Source organism: Balaenoptera borealis, assembly GCF_965194805.1.
Source record: "Balaenoptera borealis genome assembly, chromosome: 8".
Lineage (NCBI taxonomy): Eukaryota > Metazoa > Chordata > Mammalia > Artiodactyla > Balaenopteridae > Balaenoptera > Balaenoptera borealis.
The window spans coordinates 54,735,133-54,758,478 of NC_138865.1; the positions used below are offsets into that span (position 1 = coordinate 54,735,133).

General features: G+C 41.4%; 1 protein-coding gene across 3 annotated transcripts in view; it reads right to left on the minus strand.

The window, feature by feature from the left end:
• Nucleotides 1-23,346, minus strand: part of ADAMTSL1 (ADAMTS like 1) — a 470,823-nt gene that overhangs the window by 112,711 nt on the left and 334,766 nt on the right. For all 3 annotated transcript variants that reach the window (XM_082401580.1, XM_082401578.1, XM_082401579.1), the window contains one exon: nt 22,778-22,905. In XM_082401580.1, the coding sequence (XP_082257706.1) occupies nt 22,778-22,905 (128 nt within the window). The remainder of the gene's footprint in view (nt 1-22,777; nt 22,906-23,346) is intronic.

Consider the following 23,346-nt stretch of genomic DNA (forward strand, 5'->3'; position numbering starts at 1 on the left):
GAGCTTTGGAGCCTCAGAGGACAGCGCAGCAACTGGTTTGAGGTAGGCGAAACAGTGACCTGCACAGATGGTCAGTACCACCGCCCTGCGCTCCCCAGTCTCAGACACTTGTCCACTGGTGCAGGGGGTGCTGGATGCCGGAGCTTGGGCTTTGGAGGTCAGATTCAGGGAGAGGACTGGGGTTGGCTGCACCGAGACAGCCTGAAGAGGCTGGAATGTGGCAACTGAGGGCATACTTGGAAGAAGTCTTGGCCCACCAGAGAGGCAAGGCACCATTGTTGGGGGGGCACAGGAGGAAAGGGGTGGGACCACCATAGGAGCTTCTCTCTCTCTGCACACTCTCAGGCAACAGGACACAGCCTACATGACCTCTGGGGGCAGGCATGAGATGCTGTTGCTATCCTGGGCTCCAGAGGCAGGCACGGGCTGCCACCACCGCTAAGAGTCCCAGGAGTGTGCGCACTGCTGCTGCTGCTACAAGACCCGCGAGCAGGTGCCAAGTGCTGCCTCTGCTGTCTCAGGAGTGTGCGGGGCACTGCTGCCACTATGAGACCCACAAGTAAGTGCCAAGTGCTGGCCCTGCGGTCCCAGGAGTGCGTGAGCTGCTGCCGCCACTCTGACACCCACGAGCAGGTGCCAATCTCTGCCCATGCCATCCAGGAAGAGCACATGGGCTATGAGCAGATGGTAATCACTGCCCCTGCTGTCCCATCAGTGCACGGGCTGCTGCCACTGCCAAGAGATCGGGGAGCAGGTGCCAATAGCTACCCCAGCTGTCCCAGAGGTGTGAGGGCTGCCAGTGGCAGGAGACCCACGAGTGGGCACTGATTGCTGCCCCCACCATCTGAGCGCGCACAGGTGGTTGCACCTGTATGCCCCATATTGAGGGGATAACAGCCAGCACATGCTGAAGAAAGAGGCACCAAGCATCCAAGCTAAAAGTGGCCCCTCAATTCTGGACAAGATGGCGGAGTAGAAGGAATTGAGCTCACTCTCTCTCATGAAAACACCAAAATCACAACTAACTGCTGAACAACCACTGACAAAAAAGACTGGAACCTACCAAAAAAGATATTTTACATCCAAAGACAAAGTTGAAGGCACAAAGAGATGGTAGGAGGGGCACTTTCATGATATAATCAAATCCCATACACGCTGGGGTGGGGGAGGCAACCCACAAAATGGAAAATAATTACATTGCAGAGGTTCTCCCACAGGAGTGAGAGTCCTGAGCCCCACATCAAGCTCCCCAGCCTGAGGGTATGGCATCAGGAGGAAGAGCCCTAAAGCATTTGGCTTTGAAGGCCAGTGGGGCTTGATTGCAGGAGCTCCACAGGAGAGGGGGAAACAGAGACTCCACTCTTGGAGGGCACACATAAGATTTCACATGCACTGGGACCCAGCACAAAGCAGTGACTCCAAAGGAGCCTGGGTGAAACCTACTGGCGGTCTTGGAGTGTCACCTGGGGAGGCAGAGGTCGGCTGTGCCTCACTGTCGGGGCAAAAACACTGGTGGTGGAGGGCCCAGTGAATATCCATTGGTGTGAGCTCTCCTGGAGGTTGCCATTTTGGCACTGAGATCTGGCCCCACCCAACAGCCTGCAGGCTCCAGTGCTGGGACGCCTTAGGCCAAGCAACCAACAAGGTGGGAACACAGCCCCAACTATCAGCAGACATGGTGCCTAAAGTTGTCCTGAGCCACAGCCACCCCTAAACACACCCCTTGACACAACACTGCCCACTAGAGGGATAAGACCCAGCTCCACCCACCAGTGGGTAGGCACCAGTCCCTCCCACCAGGAAGCCTGCATAAGCCCCTGGACAAACCTCACCTACCAGGGGGCAGAAACCAGAAGCAAGAGGAACTACAACCCTGTAGCTTGCAAAAAGGAGACCACAAAAACGTAAAGTTAGACTAAATGAGATGGCAGAGAAATATGTTCTGGACGAAGGAACCAGATTAAAAACCCAGAACAACTAAGTGAAGTGGAGATAGGCAATCTACCTGAAAAAGCATTCAGAGTTATGATAGTAAAGATATCCAAGATCTTGGGAAATGAATGGAGGCACAGACTGAGAAGATACAAGATATGTTCAACAAAGAGCTAGAAGACTTAAGAATAAACAAACAGAGATGAACAATACAATAACTGAAATGAAAAGTGCAATAGAAGGAATCAATAGCAGAACAAATAAGTGACCTGGAAAACAGAGTGGTGGAAATCACTGCATGGAACAGAATAAAGAAAAAAGAATGAAAGAAATAAGGACAGTCTCAGGGACCACAGACACAACGTTAAATGCAACAATGTTCATGTTATAGGGGTCCCAAAAAGAGAAGACAGAGAAAGGGCCTGAGAAAATATTTGAAGAGATTATAGCCGAAAACTTCACTAACATGGAAAAGGAAACACTCAAGTCCAGGAAGCACAGAGAGTCCCATACAGGATAAACCCAAGGAGGAACACGCCAAGACACATATTAACCAAACTAACAAAGATTAAAGACAGAGAAAATATTAAAAGCAACAAGGGAAAAGCAACAAATAACATACAAGGGAATCCGCATAAGGACATCAGCTGATTTTTCAGTAGAAACTCTGCAGGCCATAAAGGAGTGGCACCATATATTTAAAGTGATGAAAGGGGAGAACCTACAACCAAGAGTATTCTACCCAGCAAGGCTCTAATTCAGATTCGATGGAGAAATGAAATGCATTACAGACAAGCAAAAGCTAAGAGAACTCAGGACCACCAGACCAGCTTTACAACAAATGCTAAAGGAACTTCTCTAAGTGGAAAAGAACAGGACACAACTAGAAATGAGAAAATTACGAATGGGAAAGCTCACCAGTAAAGGCAAACATACAGTAGAGGTAGGAAATCATTTACAAACAAATATAATATCAAAACCAGCAATTGTGAGAAGAGGAAAGTACAAACACAGGATATTGGAAATGCATTTGAAATTAAGAGACCAGTAACTTAAAACAATCTTGTATAAATATAAACTGCTATATCAAAACTTCACGGTAAACACAAACCAAAAATCTACAATAGATACACAGAAAAAAAGAAAAAAACGATCCAAATGAAACACTAAAGATAGTCACCAGATCACAAGAGAAGAGAACAAAACAGGAAGGCAAGAAAAAAGACCTGCAAAAACAAAACCAAAACAATTAACATAATGGCAATATGAACATACATATTGATAATTACCTTAAATGTAAATAGAATAAACGTTCCAACCAAAAGACATAGACTGGCTGAATGGTTACAAAAACAATATCCACATACATGCTGTCTACAAGAGAGCCACTTCAGATCTAGGGACACATACAGACTGAAAGTGAGGGAATGGAAAAAGTTATTCCATGCAAATGGAAATCAAACGAAAGCAGGAGTAGCAATATTCATATCAGGCAAAATAGACTTTAAAATAAAGACTGTTACAAGAGACAAAAAAGGAGAAATGTCTTTTTGGATTCACCTTCTAAAAAAATAAAAGGAAAAATAAACAAATGGGACCTAATTAAACTTAAAAGCTTTTGCAGAGCAAAGGAAAACATAAACAAAACGAAAAGACAACCCAGAATGGGAGAAAATATCAATATTTGCAAATGATGCAACCGACAAGTGATTAATCTCTAAAATATACAAACATCTCATGCAACTCTATATAAAAAAAAAAACCCAATCAAAAAATGGGCAGAAGATATAAATAGACATTTCTCCAAAGGACACATACAAATGGCCCAAAAACCTATGAAAAGATGCTCAACATCGCTAATTATCAGAAAAATTCAAATCAAAACTACAATGAGGTATCACCCCACACCAGTCAGAATGGTCATCATCAAAAAGTCTACAGGGCTTCCCTGGTGGCGCAGTGGTTGAGAATCTGCCTGCCAATGCAGGGGACACGGGTTCGAGCCCTGGTCTGGGAAGATCCCACATGCCGCGGAGCAACTGGGCCTGTGAGCCACAATTACTGAGCCTGTGTGTCTGGAGCCTGTGCTCTGCAAAAAGAGAGGCCGTGACAGTGAGAGGCCCACGCACCGCGATGAAGAGTGGCCCCCACTTGCCACAACTAGAGAAAGCCCTCGCACAGAAACGAAGACCCAACACAGCCATAAAATTAAAAAAAAAAAAAAGTCTACAAACACTAAATGCTGGAGAGGGTGTGGAGAAAAGGAAACCTTCCTACAAGTTGGTGGGAATGTAAATTGGTATAGCCGCTACAGAGAAAAATATGGAGGTTCCTAAAAAATTCCTAAAAAACTAAAAACAGAACTACCATATGATCCAACAATCCCACTCCTGGGCATGTATATGGAGAAAACCATAATTTGAAAAGATACATGCACCCCAATGTTCACTGCAGCATTACTTACAATAGCCAAAACATGGAAGCAACCTAAATGTCCATCGACAGAGGAATGGATAAAGAAGACATGGTAGCTGGAGGAACCAATATGGCGGAGTAGAAGGACATGCTCTCACTCCCTCTTGTGAGAACACCAGAATCACAAATAGCTGCTGGACAATTATCAACAGGAAGACACTGGAACTCACCAAAAAAGATACCCCACATTCAAAGACAAAGGAGAAGCCACAATGAGACAGCAGGAGGGGCGCAATCACAGTAAAATCAAATCCCATAACTCCTAGGTGGGTGACTCACAGACTGGAGAACACTTATACCACAGAAGTCCACCGACTGGAGTGAAGGTTGTGAGCCCCACATCAGGCTGCCCAACCTGGGGGTCCAGCAACGCAAAGAGGAAATCCAAGAGAATCAGACTTTGAAGGTAAGTGGGATTTGACTGCAGGACTTCGACAGGACTGGGGGAAACAGAGACTCCACCCTTGGAGGGCACACACAAAGTAGTGTGTGCATCGGGACCCAGGGGAAGGAGCAGTGACCCCAGGGGAGACTGAACCAGACCTACCTGCTAGTGTGGGATGGTCTCCTACAGAGGCGGGGGGTGGCTGTGGCTCACCGTGTGGACGAGGACACTGGCGGCAGAAGTTCTGGGAAGTACTCCTTGGCGTGAGCCCTCCCAGAGTCTGTCATTATCTCCACCAAAGAGCCCAGGTAGGCTCCAGTGTTGGGTTGCCTCAGGCCAAACAACCAACAGGGAGGTAACCCAGCCCTACCCATCAGCAGTCAAGTGGATTAAAGTTTTACTGAGCTCTGCCCACCAGAGCAACAGTCAGCTCTACCCACCACCAGTCCTTCCCATCAGGAAACTTGCAGAAGCCTCTTAGATAGCCTCATCCACCAGAGGACAGACAGCAGAAGCAAGAATAACTACAATCCTGCAGCCTGTGGAACAAAAACCACATTCACAGAAACACAGACAAGATGAAAAGGCAGAGGGCTATGCACCAGATGAAGGAACAAGAAAAAACCCCAGAGAAACAACTAAATGAAGTGGAGATAGGCAACCTTCCACAAAAAGAGTTCAGAATAATGACAGTGAAGATGATCCAGGACCGTGGAAAAAGAATGGAGGCAAAGATTGAGAAGATGCAAGAAATGTTTAACAAAGACCTAGAACAATTAAAGAAGAAACAGAGATGAACAAAACAATAACTGAAATGAAAACTACACTAGAAGGAATCAATAGCAGAATAACTGAGGCAGAAGAACGGATAAGTGACCTGGAAGACAGAATGGTGGAATTCACTGCTGTGGAACAGAATAAAGAAAAAAGAAAGAAAAGAAATGAAGACAGACTAAGAGACCACTGGGACAACATTAAACGCAACAACAATCGCATTATAGGGGTCCCAGAAGGTGAAGAGAGAGAGAAAGGACCAGAGAATATATTTGAAGAGATTATAGTCGAAAACTTCCCTAACATGGGAAAGGAAATAGCCACCCAAGTCCAGGAAGCGCAGCGAGTCCCATACAGGATAAACCCAAGGAGAAACACGCCGAGACACATAGTAATCAAATTGATAAAAATTAAAGACAAAGAAAAATTATTGAAAGCAGCAAGGGAAAAACGACAAATAACATACAAGGGAACTCCCATAAGGTTAACAGCTGATTTCTCAGCAGAAACTCTACAAGCCAGAAGGGAGTGGCATGATATACTTAAAGTGGTGAAAGGGAAGAACCTACAACCAAGATTACTCTACCCGGCAAGGATCTCATTCAGATTCGATGGAGAAATCAAAAGCTTTACAGACAAGCAAAAGCTAAGAGAATTCAGCACCACCAAACCAGCTCTACAACAAATGCTAAAGGAACTTCTCTAAGTGGGAAACACAAGAGAAGAAAAGGACCTACAAAAACAAACCCAAAACAATTGAGAAAATGGTCATAGGAACATACATATCGATAATTACCTTAAACGTAAATGGTTTAAATGCTCCAACCCAAAGACACAGGCTTGCTGAATGGATACAAAAACAAGACCCATATATATGCTGTCTACAAGAGACCCACTTCATACCTAGGGACACATACAGACTGAAAGTGAGAGAATGGAAAAAGATATTCCATGCAAAAGGAAATCAAAAGAAAGATGGAGTAGCAATACTCATTTCAGATAAAACAGACTTTAAAATAAAGAATGTTACAAGAGACAAGGAAGGACACTACATAATGATCAAGGGATCAATCCAAGAAGAAGATATAACAATATAAATATATATGCAACCAACATAGGAGCACCTCAGACATAAGGCAACTGCTAACAGCTATAAAAGAGGAAATTGACAGTAACACAATCATAGTGGGGGACTTTAACACCTCACTTACACCAATGGGCAGATCATCCAAAATGAAAATAAATAAGGAAACAGAAGCTTTAAATGATACAATAGACCAGATAGATTTAATTGATATTTACAGGACATTCCATCCAAAAACAGCAGATTACACTTTCTTCTCAAGTATGCATGGAACATTCTCCAGGATAGATCATACCTTGGGTCACAAATCAAGCCTCAGTAAATATAAGAAAACTGAAATCATATCAAGCATCTTTTCTGACCAAAATGCTGTGAGATTAGAAATGAATTACAGGGAAAAAAACGTAAAAAACACAAACACATGGACGCTAAACAATACGTTACTAAATAACCAAGAGATCACTGAAGAAATCAAAGAGGAAATAAAAATCTACCTAGAGACAAATGACAATGAAAACAGGGTGATCCAAAACCTATGGGATGCAGCAAAAGCAGTTCTAAGAGGGAAGTTTATAGCTATACAAGCCTACCTCAAGAAACAAGAAAAATCTCAAGTAAACAATCTAACCTTACACCTAAAGGAACTAGAGAAAGAAGAACAAACAAAACACAAAGTTAGCAGAAGGAAAGAAATCATGAAGATCAGAGCAGAAATAACTGAAATAGAAACAGAGAAAACAATAGCAAAGATCAATAAAAGTAAAAGCTGGTTCTTTGAGAAGATAAACAAAATTGATAAACCATTAGCCAGACTCATCAAGGAAAAGAGGGAGAGGACTGAAATCAATAAAATTAGAAATGAAAAAGGAGAAGTTACAACAGACACTGAAGAAATAGAAAGCATCCTAAGAGACTACTACAAACAACTCTATGCCAATCAAATGGACATCCTGGAAGAAATGGACAAATTCTTAGAAATGCACAACCTGCCGAGACTGAACCAGGAAGAAATAGAAAATGTGAACAGACCAATCACAAGCACTGAAATTGAAACTGTGATTAAAAATCTTCCAACAAACAAAAGCCCAGGCCCAGATGGCTTCACAGGTGAATTCTATCAAACATTTAGAGAAGAGCTAACACCCATCCTTCTCAAACTCTTCCAAAAAATGGCAGAGGAAGGAACACTCCCAAACTCATTCTATGGGGCCAACACCACCCTGATACCAAAACCAGGGAAAGATACTACAAAAAAAGAAAATTACAGACCAATATCACTGATGAATATAGATGCAAAAATCCTCAACAAAATACTAGCAAACAGAATCCAACAACACACGAAAAGGATCATACACCATGACCAAGTGGGGTTTATCCCAGGAATGCAAGGATTCTTCAATATACGCAAATCAATCAATGTGATACACCATATTAACAAACTGAAGAATAAAAACCATATGATCATCTCAATAGATGCAGAGAAAGCTTTCGACAAAATTCAACACCCATTTATGATAAAAGCCCTGCAGAAAGTAGGCATAGAGGGAACTTTCCTCAACATAATAAAGGCCATATATGACAAACCCACAGCCAACATTGTCCTCAATGGTGAAAAACTGAAACCATTTCCACTAAGATCAGGAACAAGACAAGGTTGCCCACTCTCACCACTATTATTCAACATAGTTTTGGAAGTGTTAGCCACAGCAATCAGAGAAGACAAAGAAATAAAAGGAATCCAAATCAGAAAAGAAGAAGTAAAGCTGTCACTGTTTGCAGATGACATGATACTATACATAGAGAATCCTAAAGATGCTACCAGAAAACTCCTAGAGCTAATCAATGAATTTGGTAAAGTAGCAGGATACAAAATTAATGCACAGAAATCTCTTGCATTTCTATACACTAATGACGAAAAATCGGAAAGTGAAATTAAGAAAACACTCCCGTTTACCATTGCAACAAAAAGAATAAAATACCTAGGAATAAACCTACCTAAGGAGACAAAAGACCTGTATGCAGAAAATTATAAGACACTGATGAAAGAAATTAAAGATGATACAAATAGATGGAGAGATATACCATGTTCCTGGATTGGAAGAATCAACATTGTGAAAATGACTCTACTACCCAAAGCAATCTACAGATTCAATGCAATCCCTATCAAACTACCATTGGCAATTTTCACAGAACTAGAACAAAAAATTTCACAATTTGTATGGAAACACAAAAGACCCCGAATAGCCAAAGCAATCTTGAGAAAGAAAAATGGAGCTGGAAGAATCAGGCTCCCTGACTTCAGACTATATTAGAAAGCTTCAGTAATCAAGACAGTTTGGTACTGGCACAAAAACAGAAATATAGATCAATGGAACAGGATAGAAAGCCCAGAGATAAACCCACACACATATGGTCACCTTATCTTTGATAAAGGAGGCAAGCATATACAGTGGAGAAAAGACAGCCTCTTCAATAAGTGGTGCTGGGAAAATTGGACAGGTACATGTAAAAGTATGAAATTAGAACACTCCCTGACACCATGCACAAAAATAAACTCAAATTGGATTAAAGACCTAAGTGTAAGGGCAGACACTATCAAACTCTTAGAGGAAAACATAGGCAGAACACTCTATGACATACATCACAGCAAGATTCTTTTTGACCCAGCTCCCAGAGAAATGGAAATAAGAACACAAATAAACAAATGGGACCTAATGAAACTTAAAAGCTTTTGCACAGCAAAGGAAACCATAAACAAGACCAAAAGACAACCCTCAGAATGGGAGAAAATATTTGCAAATGAAGCAACTGACAAAGGATTAATCTCCAAGATTTACAAGCAGCTCATGCAGCTCAATAACAAAAAAACAAACAACCCAATCCAAAAATGGGCAGAAGACCTAAATAGACATTTCTCCAAAGAAGATATACAGATGGCCTACAGACACATGAAAGAATGCTCAACATCATTAATCATTAGAGAAATGCAAATCAAAACTACAATGAGATATCATCTCACACCGGTCAGAATGGCCATCATCAAAAAATCTAGAAACAATAAATGCTGGAGAGGGTGTGGAGGAAAGGGAACACTCTTGCATTGTTGGTGGGAATGTAAATTGATACAGCCACTATGGAGAACAGTATGGAGGTTCCTTAAAAAACTAAAAATAGAACTACCATACGACCCAGCAATCCCAATACTGGGCATATACCCTGAGAAAACCATAGGTCAAAAAGAGTCATGTACCAAAATGTTCATTGCAGCTCTATTTACAATAGCCAGGACATGGAAGCAACCTAAATGTCCATCGACAGATGAATGGATAAAGAAGATGTGGCACATATATACAATGGAATATTACTCAGCCATAAAAAGAAATGAAATGGAGGTATTTGTAATGAGGTGGATGGAGTTAGAGTCTGTCATACAGAGTGAAGTAAGTCAGAAAGAGAAAAACAAATACAGTATGCTAACACATATATACGGAATCTAAGGGAAAAAAAAAAAAAAAGGCCATGAAGAACCTAGTGGCAAGATGGGAATAAAGACACAGACCTACTAGAGAATGGACTTGAGGATATGGGGAGGGGGTGGGGTGAGATGTGACAGGGTAAGAGAGTGTCATGGACATATATACACTACCAAATGTAAAACAGATAACTAGTGGGAAGCAGCCGCATAGCACAGGGAGATCAGCTCGGTGCTTTGTGACCACCTAGAGGGGTGGGATGGGGAGGGTGGGAGGGAGGGAGATGCAAGAGGGAAGAGAAATGGGAACATATTGTATATGTATAACTGATTCACTTTGTTATAAAGCAGAAGCTAACACACCATTGTAAGGCAATTATACTTCAATAAAGATGTTTAAAACAAAAAACAAAAAACAAAAAACCATATGATCATCTCAATAGATGCAGAAGAAGCTTTTGACAAAATTCAACAGCCATTTATGATAAGAACTCTCCAGAAAGTGGGCCTAGAGGGAACCTACCTCAACATAATAAAGGCCATATATGACAAACCCACAGCAAACATCATTCTCAATGGTGAAAAACTGAAAGCATTTCCTCTAAGATCAGGAACAAGACAAGGATGTCCACTCTCACTATTATTCCACATAGTTTTGGAAGTCCTAGCCACAGCAATCAGAGAAGAAAAAGAAATAAATGGAATACAAATTGGAAAAGAAGATGTAAAACTGTCACTGTTTGCAGATGACATGATACTATACATAGAGAATCCTAAAACTGCCACCAGAAAACTACTGGAGCTAATCAATGAAATTGGTAAAGTTGCAGGATACAAAATTAATGCACAGAAATCTCTTGCATTCCTATACAGTAATGATAAAAAATCTGAAAGAGAAATTAAGGAAACACTCCCATTTACCATTGCAACAAAAAGAATAAAATACCTAGGAATAAACCTACCAAGGGAGACAAAAGACCTGTATGCAGAAAACTATAAGACACTGATGAAAGAAATTAAAGATGATACTAACAGATGGAGAGATATACCATGTTCTTGGATTGGAAGAATCAATATTGTGAAAATGACTCTACTACCCAAAGCAATCTACAGATTCAATGCAATCCCTATCAAATTACCAATGGCATTTTTTACGGAACTAGAACAAAAAATCTTAAAATTTGTATGGAGACCAAAAAGACCCCGAATAGCCAAAGCAGTCTTGAGGGAAAAAAACAGAGCTGGAGGAATCAGGCTCCCTGACTTCAGACTATACTACAAAGCTACAGTAATCAAGACAATATGGTACTGGCACAAAAACAGAAACATAGATCAATGGAACAAGACAGAAAGCCCAGAGATAAACCCACGCACCTATGATCAACTAATCTATGACAAAGGAGGCAAGGATATACAATGGAGAAAAGACAGTCTCTTCAATAAGTGGTGCTGGAGAAACTGGACAGCTACATGTAAAAGAATGAAATTAGAACACTCCCTAACACCAAAAACAAAAATAAACTCAAAATGGCTTAGAGACCTAAATGTAAGACCAGACACTATAAAACTCTTAGAGAAAAACATAGGAAGAACACTCTTTGACATAAATCACAGCAAGATCTTTTTGATCCACCTTCTAGAGTAATGGAAATAAAAACAAAAATAAACAAATGGGACCTAATGAAACTTCAAAGCTTTTGCACAGCAAAGGAAACCATAAACAAGACGAAAAGACAACCCTCAGAATGGGAGAAAATATTTGCAAATGAAGCAACTGACAAAGGATTAATCTCCAAAATATATAAACAGCTCATGCAGCTCAATATTAGAGAAACAAACAACCGAATCCAAAAATGGGCAGAAGACCTAAACAGACATTTCTCCAAAGAAGAAATGCAGATGGCCAAGAAGCACATGAAATGCTCCTCAACATCACTAATTATTAGAGAAATGCAAATCAAAACTACAATGAGGTATCACCTCACACCAGTTAGAATGGGCATCATCAGAAAATGTACAAACAACAAATGCTGGAGAGGGTGTGGAGAAAAGGGAACCCTCTTGCACTGTTGGTGGGAATGTAAATTGATACAGTCACTATGGAGAACAGTATGGAAGTTCCTTAAAAAATTAAAAATAGAATTACCATATGATCCAGCAATCCCACTACTGGGCATATACCCAGAGTAAACCATAATTCAAAAAGACGCATGCACCCCAATGTTCATTGCAGCACTATTTACAATAGCCAGGTCATGGAAGCAACGTAAATGCCCATCAACAGACAAATGGATAAAGAAGATGTGGTACATATATACAATGGAATATTACTCAGCTATAAAAAGGAACGAAATTGGGCCATTTGTTGAGACGTGGATGGATCTAGAGACTGTCATACAGAGTGAAGTAAGTCAGAAAGAGGAAAACAAATATTGTATATTAACGCATGTATGTGGAACCTAGAAAAATGGTACAGATGAACCGGTTTGCAGGGCAGAAGTTGAAACACAGATGTAGAGAACAAACGTATGGACACCAAGGCGGGGAAAGCCGTGTGGGGATGGGGATGGTGGTGTGATGAATTGGGTGATTGGGATTGACATGTATACACTGATGTGTATAAAATTGATGACTAATAAGAACCTGCTGTATAAAAATAAAATAAAATTAAAAAATTAAAAAAAAAAGACATGGCACATATATACAGTGGAATATTACTCAGCCATAAAAAACAATGAAATAATGCCATTTACAGTAACATGATTGACCTAGAGATTATCATACTAAGTGAAGTAAGTCAGACAGAGAAAGACAAATATCATATGATATCACTTGCATGTGGAATCTTAAAAGAAAAGGTACAAATGAACTTATTTATAAAACAGAAACAGACTCACAGACTTCAAAAACAAACTTATGGTTATCAAAGGGGAAACATGAGGGCGGGGAAGCATAAATTAGGTGTTTGGGATTAACATACACACACTATTATATATAAAATAGATAATCAACAAGGACCTATTATACATCACTGGGAACTCTACTCAATATTGTGTAATAACCTGCACGGGAAAAGAATTTGAAAAAGAATGGATATATGTATAGCTGAATCACTTTGAGGTACACCAGAAACTAACACAGTATTGTAAATCAACTATACTCCAATATAAAATAAATTAAATTAAAAAAATTGAAAAAAATAGAGAAATAACTGGATTGTACTTTAAAGTCTTCAGAGGCTCACTGTTGCGTGAGAGGCAGTCTATTCTAGGAAGTGTGCATGTGCATTCACTCCCAAGGAGAATGAGAAGAGTTGTTGAAGGTGACCGGGAAACTGGGCAATTTTGGAAACCAGGACTGCAGGAGGCAGGTTTGGAAATGACCCAAAAACTCCGGGGAGGATGCAAAAATGGCAAATAGACCTGAGATTATGATTGCAGCGATCGTCAGAGTCTTCCTGGAGCACTGCTCAGATATGGATTCTGGGTTACATTCAGGAGGACTGAGCAGCAGAAGTGCATGATAAGTAATGATGCCTGCAGGGGGCATGGGCATGAGAAGTGGTGCCTCCATGGCAGGTGTTCAGACTCCATCCCTCAATAGCTGAGTGGCCTTAGGTGAGTTATTTAGTCTCTCTGTGCCTTGGTTTTCTACTTCTACGGTTGCTGAGAGCAATAAGCACATTAATGCTTGTAAAACTGTATGAATGATTCCTTAGCACAGCATGCAGTTTGAATAAATGTTAGCTATCATCAGCATTATCCTTGCTATGATACATGGAGAAAATGCTCTGAGGAGCAGCGTTGGGAACTTCTGAGAAACCAAGAAAACACAAAGAAAGGACAAGTTTAAAGAAAGAAAGAGGAAAAAACAGGAAAGAGGAGAGAGAACAAATCTTTTAGTGAGAAGGAACTCAAGTGCTTCTATTTTGAAGAACTGTGAGGGTTTCAGGCTAAACAAAGAAGAAATTATTTAAATACTCCAGCTTCTCCTGAAACTGCTATCAGTCTCTGGACAGACAGAGCTTCAAGTCACACCAAGGCTGGTCTTGTTGGAGTCCCCAGAAAGTATCTACTTCCAGAGAAGTTGTGAAACAACGCATGCCAGGCTGACTTGCTGGTGCCCCTATGACTCTGTTTAAGAAAACTGTAATGAGATCCACAGGAGACCCAAATCTTAATTCAAGAGAAAAGTGAATAAGATAGTGACGCCCACTAATTAAAATATTTGAGTATACAGCCATAAGGTGTTATAAATTTCACATACTTTCACTACCTAAAACTAAGCAAATTGTATTTAGTCCAGATTTAATCCATGGATAATGCCTTGCAATCAGTGAGAATATCAAAGCAACACCTTAAGAAATGCTAGCCTCTGCTTACACTGCAATTATCACAGGTCTTTCAGAAGGGCCACTGGAGTGAAATCTGTGAAAACTCCCTGAAATGAGCATTCCCAGTTGACGAACTGAAGAACTCGAGTCAAATAATGTTTAAGGAACCACAATCAGTATGAACCTATGAAAACTTGTCTTATGAACCTATGAAACCTTTTCTAAAAATACCAACAACATCTTGTACATTTGAAATCAGTAATGATGGGTCCTGACTATTAATGGCCAGTTACTATCCCTTGCTGGCCAGAAACTTTTCAGGATGTGGCTACCTGGCAGTTTCAACAAGAGTTGCTTTGTTACAGATAACAGTCATATTAAAATGCATGGTATTTTCTTTAGCCTGGTTCTCCTTCCAAGTGCCTTTCACATTTTATAGCTCAGGAATTTTTAACTCCTTCCTGTCCTGCTGTCTCTCTTGCAAGGTCTCCTTCACTCCCACTTCCTGCCTCCTGAATCAGTGTTTGACCTTTTAGTCAACTCTACACCCTTTCTCCTCACCAGTCCTCTGATACCTTTCCCCATCATCTGTAATTTTTCCTAGATTTTATTGCAAAAGCTGTCCTTCTTTGCCATCTAGTCTTCTAGTCTCCCAAAGATAAAGGAAGTAAATGATAGAATTTGCAAATGTTAGAATTTCAAGTAAGGGGAGTTTAGAGCTGGTAGTGGTGGGTGGAGATTGCTGTACTTTATTTGTATGTAAGAGATTCATAGAACTTTTAGATCTAAAAAATGATCCAAGTGTGCATTTATTTAAAATCCCTCTGTTTACAATAAGGACACAGGTTTATAGTTCTAAATCTGCTCTAAGTTTTGTAATGAGGCAAATACTTTCCCTAAAATCTTACCTATTCTATTGTTACAATAAGTTTCCTTTTTAGGAGTAGTAAAAAATTAAATATTTCTCTCCCATCCAAATCATTACATGGTTTTAGTGTAATCTAATAAAATAAATATTACACTTTAGTAACACTCTTGACTATACTGGGAAATGAGCTGTAATACATGAGCAGAGAATATAGAAAATGGATGATTTAACCAAAGGGCACTGGTAGCCTCCAGGCTATGTGCAGACCACTGACATGTTTGGTCTGGAAAGAATTTTTTTAAAATTTGAATTAGTTGGGCTCAGTAAAAAAGTGGAGAGATTAAAAACAAAAGGCGTGTGTGTGTGCGTGCGTGTGTGTGTGTGTGCATGCATGTGTGTGTTTTGGTTTGGCTTGTATGGAAAAATTGGAAGGTCTACCAACATTAGATTTGTGTTTTCCTTTGACATTAGTAAGATGAAAATGAGCGGTGCCCTTCAGACAGGGTGTGGTCGGCAGAATAATGCGCCCCCCCCAAAAGCTGTCCACATTCTAATACTTGGAATCTGTGACTATGTTATATTACATGACAAAAGGGAATTAAAGTTGCAATTTCCTGCAATTAAGGTTGCTAATGAACTGACCTTAAGATTGGGAGATTATCCTAGATTATTTAGGTGGGCCAGTCTAATCACTTGAGTTCTTAAAATTAAAAGAGGGAGACTGAAGAGTTTGTCGGAGAGAGGCAACATGAGAAAGACTCAACCCCCAACTGCTAGCTTTGAAGATGGAGGAAGAGGGCCAAGGGCTAAGGAATGCAGCAGCCTCTAGAACCTGGGAATGACACTCAGTTAAAACAGGCACCACAGTCGTAGGTTGCAATGACCTAAATTCTGCCAACAATCCAAATGAACAGGGAAAGCATTTTCTCCTGGAGTCTACAGGAAGGAGTGTACCCTATTGACACCTTGATTTTATCCTGGTGAGACTGTACTGGACTTCTGACCTATAGAACTGTAAGGTAATATATTGGTGTTGTTTTAGGACTCTAAGCTTGTGGTAATTTGTTAGGGCAGCAATAAAAAACTAATACACAGGCCATATACACTGTCTTTATCACCAAAGTTACTATTCCAACAAAGAAGATATATAAACAACTAATAAGCACGTGAAAACATCGTCAGTCACTAGGGAAATGGAAATTAAAATCACAATGAATTATCACTTTACACCCATGAGGATGGCTGTAATTAAAAAAATAGACAGTAACAAGCATTGGTGAGGATGTGGAGAAACTGGAATCCTCATACACTGCTGATGGAAATATAAAATGGGGCAGGTACTTTGGAACATAGTTGACAGTTTCTTAAAAAGTTAAACATACATGTGCCACACAATCCAGCAATTCCACTTTTAGGTAGATATACCCAAGAGAAATGAAAACATGTCCACACAAAAACTTGCACATGAATGGTCACTGCAGCATTATTCATGACAGCCAAAAACTGGAAACAACCCAAATGTCCATCAACTGACAAATGGAAGATGTGGTATATTCATACCATGGAATATTATTCCACCATGAAAAGGAATGCAGCATACATGCCACAAAATGCATGAATCCTGAACGTATTATGCTAAGTCAGTAACAAAGGACCATGCATTACTCTATTTATCTGAAGTGTCTAGAATAGGCAGATCTATGAAGACAGAGTATATTAGTAGTTACCTAGGGCTGGAGGAAATGGGGGGATTGGGGAGTGATGGCTAAGAGGTGTGGAGTTTATTTGGGGATAATGCAAATGTTCTAAAATTGAGTGTGGTGATGGATGCACAACTCTGAATGTACTAAAAGCCACTGAATTGTATACTTTAAATGGTTGACTTGTATAGTATGTGAATTATACCTCCATGGAGTTTTTCAGCAAACAATAACCTTGGTTTGCTGTGATTGTTACACAACTTAAAAAATTTGCTAAAATATCACTGAATTGAACACTTACAATGGGTGAATATTATGGGATGTAAATTATACCTCAATAAAGCTGATAAAACAGTTTTAACCAAATTTAACCTTTTCTTGATGAGTCAGGGTCTACACTGTGACTACTAATTAATTACCTTGCACGAAAAAATGAGAAGGACTTGGTATTTCTCCACCTTTGTGATTCTGTTTAGTTGGTGTGCCTTTGGTATCAATATTGCAGGGCCCTTAGGATCTAAGGAAGTGGGTAGGGCTTAGACTGCCCTTTCTTGCACATCCCCAGGCTGCATGGCTTCCTTCTCCTCTCCCTTGGTTCAATCACCATTCCCTAAAGATATTTTTGCCAATGCCAGCGTGTCAGGTTACTCAGGTTACTGCCATTACCTCTTCTGATTGTTCAATTGAAGTTGACAGCTCCCTCAGGACACTAAGGCAGCAAGTGGTGCTGACCTAACTTCTTTTGCATGTTCCACTGCAGAGTCCTAGAGGAGGGACCCCATACCCAGTACAGCTGCATGATGCTGCAGCCTCTCCTAGAAACAACCAACCAAGGATATGGTACCCACTACATGTCCAACCACCCATCCTTCCTTCATTCCATTGGACAGATGTGGAAATTGCTTTTTCAGGATGTGAGATGGGTTAGCCTAGATCATTTGTACTTCCTTGTTTGTTTCCTCTAGTCTACTGGGGAGCAGAGTAAGTTGGATTCTCCTGCTATACTCTCATCCATTTTACCTGAATTCTCTAAAAGCTAGGCCTCTTTAGTGGGCATGCTACACATCTATACATATTGAGGAAAACTTAAGGAACTTGGTTACCTCGTATTGTATTAGATAATGAAGTCCCTTGATGGCAGCTTGAATCAGTCAATGGCCATTACCCTGTTGCTCAGAGCACCATCAGGAAGACAGCCAAACTTGTGTGCCTTTCCTTCTGATCTAGTGCACTGGGGCAAACCTTCCTTTGTCGGTCTTTGCCGCTGGTGACAAACCCTTCTCTGAGCCTAACTCTCTATGAAGCAAAATCCTCCTCTGGTTAACAATGGCTGGATGAAAAATTCAGAAATGCCAATTTGAAATGACTTACATTATGAAAAGCTTACAAAACTGCTTGTCTTTTATTGCAGCTACTAAATCATGAGGAGGGGGCCGAGAAAGAAGAATTAAAAAAAACAACTGCCTTTTATTTTTATTTTCCCAGTGAGGTTTCTGTGATCTCTTTATTAGACACAATATGTGTCAGCTATTCAACTCATAAAAACGCAGAAAAACATGCCAGGAAAGGAGGAATATTTTCTGCCTCTCTTTTCCTGTGAAAACTTTGGATGAGGTCATCTGTGTTCTCTCCTTTCAATGAAAGATACGCTAAACCCTCAGCCCCCATCTTCTTCTCATTTTCCATTGATGATGTCAAGCAGGCCTTACAGTATCTCTTTCGTGATCTTATAAAATCAATGACAACCAAAAACGTTTCCCTTATGGCTATGACCTCATCAATGGCTTACACCTGGACAAGCCTCATCTGCACTGGTAAGTAAAGCTCCCCTCCACTGATCCAGACTGAAGCAATTTACCAGGAAACTACTGCTTTCCTTCAAAACGCTGCCTACACCATTCAGATCTGGAAGCCTTCTGAGCAACTCTGGCTGAGTGCTGAATCTGACTAGTCAAGATGGCTCTCCAATCTTAATGCCTGTCTTTGCACACACCAGAAACTCTTCTTTACCTGTGTTTATACCCGCACACAAAGTAATCAAGTTCTTCAACATGTTAGGCACGTGACATTTTGGTGACATTCTTATCCTCCTCCCTAGCCCCTGCTACCCTCCCCTCTCATTTACCTTCTGAGCAGTGAAACAGGCATCCAATTAAGTCAGTTTAGGACAGAAGGGAATTTTGTGCCACTGGGTCTACATGGCTGTGAGTTTCCAGAACCAGGGTAGTAGGTAGGGAAACATAAGCCATCTCCACGCCGAGACATACTCGCAAAGTACTCTCAAACCTTTGGGACTTAAAACATAAAACCAACACACACTGATGAGTTTGGAGAGAAGCAAAGGGCTCTAAAGACAATATCTTACAGGCTCAAACAGGGCAGAGCAAGGAAGGTTTGGTGTGTCTAAAACTAAATGGTGTTTATATGTTTAAGCAAAAACTGTGTAGAGAGTACCAATGGACCTACAATGAACCTGAGAAGCAGAATTGACAACACACTCAACTCAGAGGATGGGGCAACTCAACAGGAGAGGTCCAATTATGGGCCAGGGAGGGTTCACCAGACCTCCCTTCCTCTGGCTCACGTGAAATGTTCCTCGTGTAGCCACCTCCCTTGCTCTGGACCCAGGCACTCCAACCGCTTTTCAGATAGCTAATTCAGCTTCCCCCTTGACATTGAGACGCTGAGACATTAGAGTGAGGTGCTCTACAAAGGGTTTGTGAGCATTCTGGTCTCGGCAAAGGAATCTCCCCTACTGTAAAAATAACCTGGCTTTTGTTTTATCCTCACAATAATAATAAGGGCTAACGAGTATTGAGTGCTTGCTACGTGCTAGGCATACTTATAAGCATTTTACATGATGAAGGCATTTAATCTCCACAAGAAGCTTCTGAGTCAAACACTATTATTATCACCATAGGACAAATAAAGAAACTGAGTCAGAGAGTGTGAAGAAGCTGCTCAGGGTTATGTAGCTTGGACGTGACAGAGTCAGGATTCAAATCCAGACCATGAGGCTCCGGAGCCTGCAGGCTTAAATGCTATGCTCTGCCTGCTCTTGTGAATTACTATGAACAAATTTCCCTGCATCTGGTTGATTCAGGTGCATAGGCAAGGCCAAAATCCACACATTTCTTATAAAATCATGGGGATACCTGAGTGCTTGAGCCTCAAGAAAAATCTTGTTTTTCCTTTTGGCCTACATTTATATTGAAGTCAAGGTAAAAAAAACCAAAAAAAAAAAAAGAAAACCCAGAAAAAGCTGTATGTACAATGTCTTTAAAAGCGCAGAAGCACTGAGATTTACCACGAGGATTTGATCACAAGTGAGCTGAATCAGCTCCTAAGTCCGTACTTGAAAATTTTCAGTGTGAAGACTTCCAGTGGAAAATACGTGGAAGCAAAGTTGGGCTAATGTTTTACACATTTTAAAATTGTTTTCAGGATGCATTTCATTTTAGGAGAGCTAGAGAAAGAAAACGAAACATTTACTGAGTGTGAACTATGTGCCTGGCATTGGGCTAAGGGCTTTTTCACACGTGCAATCTTATTTAACCTCAGAACAATCCTGTAAAATAGGATTAATTTCACTCTTACAGCTGAGAGCAAAGACTCAGTGAGGTTATACACTTTGTTCAAGGTCACACGGTTAAAGAACAGTATAACTGGTAATGAGATTTAGAAATGCGCCACATCTATCCCCTGCAAACCGCCGCCCCGCACCCATTTACGTTATATTTAGGGTGTATCTTATACGCCTATGCGGGGTACCTTTGAAGGAAACTGTAACTGTCTCTGCAGTCGAGGTAGTCACACATGCATCTATTGCCTTCACTAGTCTGTAAGCGTCACGAATCACAAAACTCGGGTCTAACTTGTTGCTCTTCGTCAGTAATACTTGGCAGAGGGTGTGAGTCACTTAAAACTGTGAGTGCAGACGTTGACACCAGGCTAGACGATAATCCCAGGTAAAGACACAAATACAGTCTGAAAGCAGCGTATCCATTTTGGGCCTTACCTTTCAGAGGGACAGATCTGTTTGACAGATCTGCTAGCGGACCTGAACAAACCCCACCACTGAAGCCCATGGACACAGCTTGCTAAGCCCTGGGTGTGGTGTGCGTGAACTACTTCATCACTCAGCTCCTTTTCTCCCTTTCCCCCGGTGCCTCTCTGGCTGCTCTCTTTCTTCCCTGGCTTTGAATATTTTGGCAGCCTCCAATAGCTCCTCTTCAAAGAGCTGAAGACAAGCCTGATGTTACAATTGCTTTGCTTAATTCCAGACAGGTTTCCGTGAATCGTATTAAATTCAGGTGAACAAAGGGTATTTAGTCTGTGACAGAGCTGAACCGTATCTGGATAAATATAAACAAGAGAGTTAATCCTGTAAGAGCCACTACTTGCCAGCAGTTGGAAGGGTGTCAGCAGTGCCCTGGCCAAGGCAGATGGGAGGGGGTAAGGCAGAAGAGAATTAACCAGACGGGTGCCGAGCATCTGGACTCTGTATAACCAAGAGGGGCATAAAGATTGTGACTGGAATACATTAGGAGCAAAGCAAATGTTCTATTCACACACACAAAAGAATAGGCATTATTATCAGTCTGTAATCCACCCCAGGGCCCCTTAGCTCGCCTTATTCTTTGTTGACTTTCATCCTCTCTGCAAAGCGTCCCGCTCAAGGTCCCTTCCCAGATCAGCCTTAGGTCATGGGGTAGATATACTGTTGCTAAACAGATATGCAAGGGAGTAGCATGTGTGACTGGAAAACAGCGTGACAACATAATCCCGGCGTGGATGGATGAGGTCAGTGTGGGGTGATGTCGGCTTTTCTAGCATCTACTGAATCATCTGATGGGAGCGGCAATGGAAAAGAATAAATACAAACACATGCAACACACCGCCACAAAGGCTGCGTGGCCCAGATCTGAGGAAAGGGAGCCCGGGATGGTAGTATCAGTGGGGAGAAGGAGGAACAATGATCTGGGGGTTAGGAGACCTCAGTTCCCTTTTTCCCTGCCACCAGCTGAGAGGCTATGTGACCTCAGGTTGCCTGGCCTCTGAGAACTGAGGGCTCTGGTCTAGCTGGTATCTAAGGTCTCTTTCAGTTTCAAAGGCAAGGATCCGTCCTATGTAAGAGAGGTTTTGTAAGAGTACCTTACTACGAGACCACAACCTTGGGAGGCATGGTACTCTGAATCGCAATTTTCTGAAGTTGCTATGTGTAGAATGGTTTGCCTAACCTCTATGGATAAAGGTGAAGTGTAGGCAGGTGTATTAGACCAAGAGGTTGAAATAAACAGTCACAGAGAAGAACACTTGTGCTCCAACCCACAGCCACAGAATTCCAGCTACCCAGGTCTTAAAGTCGTCTTTGCAACACGTGGACGGAGGAGAAATGAAAAGATCATTCAATGATCTTAGGTCATGATTCATGTTCCCCAACAGGCTACTTACTTGTATACATCTCCTTTGCTCATGTTCGCTCTGCCTGGAGTATTTCCTGCATCTCTGTTTATCAAAATTCTACTCCAAGTCTAAGACCTCTCAGGTAGAGTGAAACTGCACCCTCTTTAGTTATCAGCTCTTATTTCATTCTATCTCATATTACACTTTATCTCCATTTGATTACAATTACAGATTATAAACTTCCGGAGGCAGGGTATGGATCTCATTTATGTCTGTGTCCCTGGCCTGCTTGGCACGTTGTAGGCACCAGTCAACGGTTTCTGAATTGAACAGGGATTTCCACGTTACCTGCTAATGTGACGGCAATGGAGACAGAGTCATATCCCAAGGCATTTGTGGCATTACAAGTGTAGAAACCCACATCAGCTTCCACGGGTGCCAGGATCTGTAAGGAATCATCTGGCTGTAGAAGAATCCTGGAGCAACAGAAAAGAAATGTAGGGCCGGTCAGGTTGGTTGACTCCTTTTTGGCATTGGATATTGGTAAAGCTGGAAGGAACCTCAGGGGTAGTCAGAACCCTGTTTTAACAACAGGCACAAACCAGCCGCAGTGACACTCAGGAAACCAGCCTCTCTTGCCACTTTGATGGGTGTGATTCTGTTAGCAAGCCCAAATAAGGAGCTTTTGGATTGCTTACGCAGTTTGTTGATTACTTGGACTAAATGCTAACAGTTGGAGCAGGCAGCATATGTGTGCTGAATACACATGACACACACACCGGGGGTGAGAGGAGATGCTAGAACGAATGCTGCAGATGGATTTGGGGAAGTCTTCTTCAGGAAAAGGCCAAGTTATAAAGGAGGAGTGGGGCTTGGCTGGATGGTGGGAAGTAGGCAGAGCTTCCAGATATGGAGAA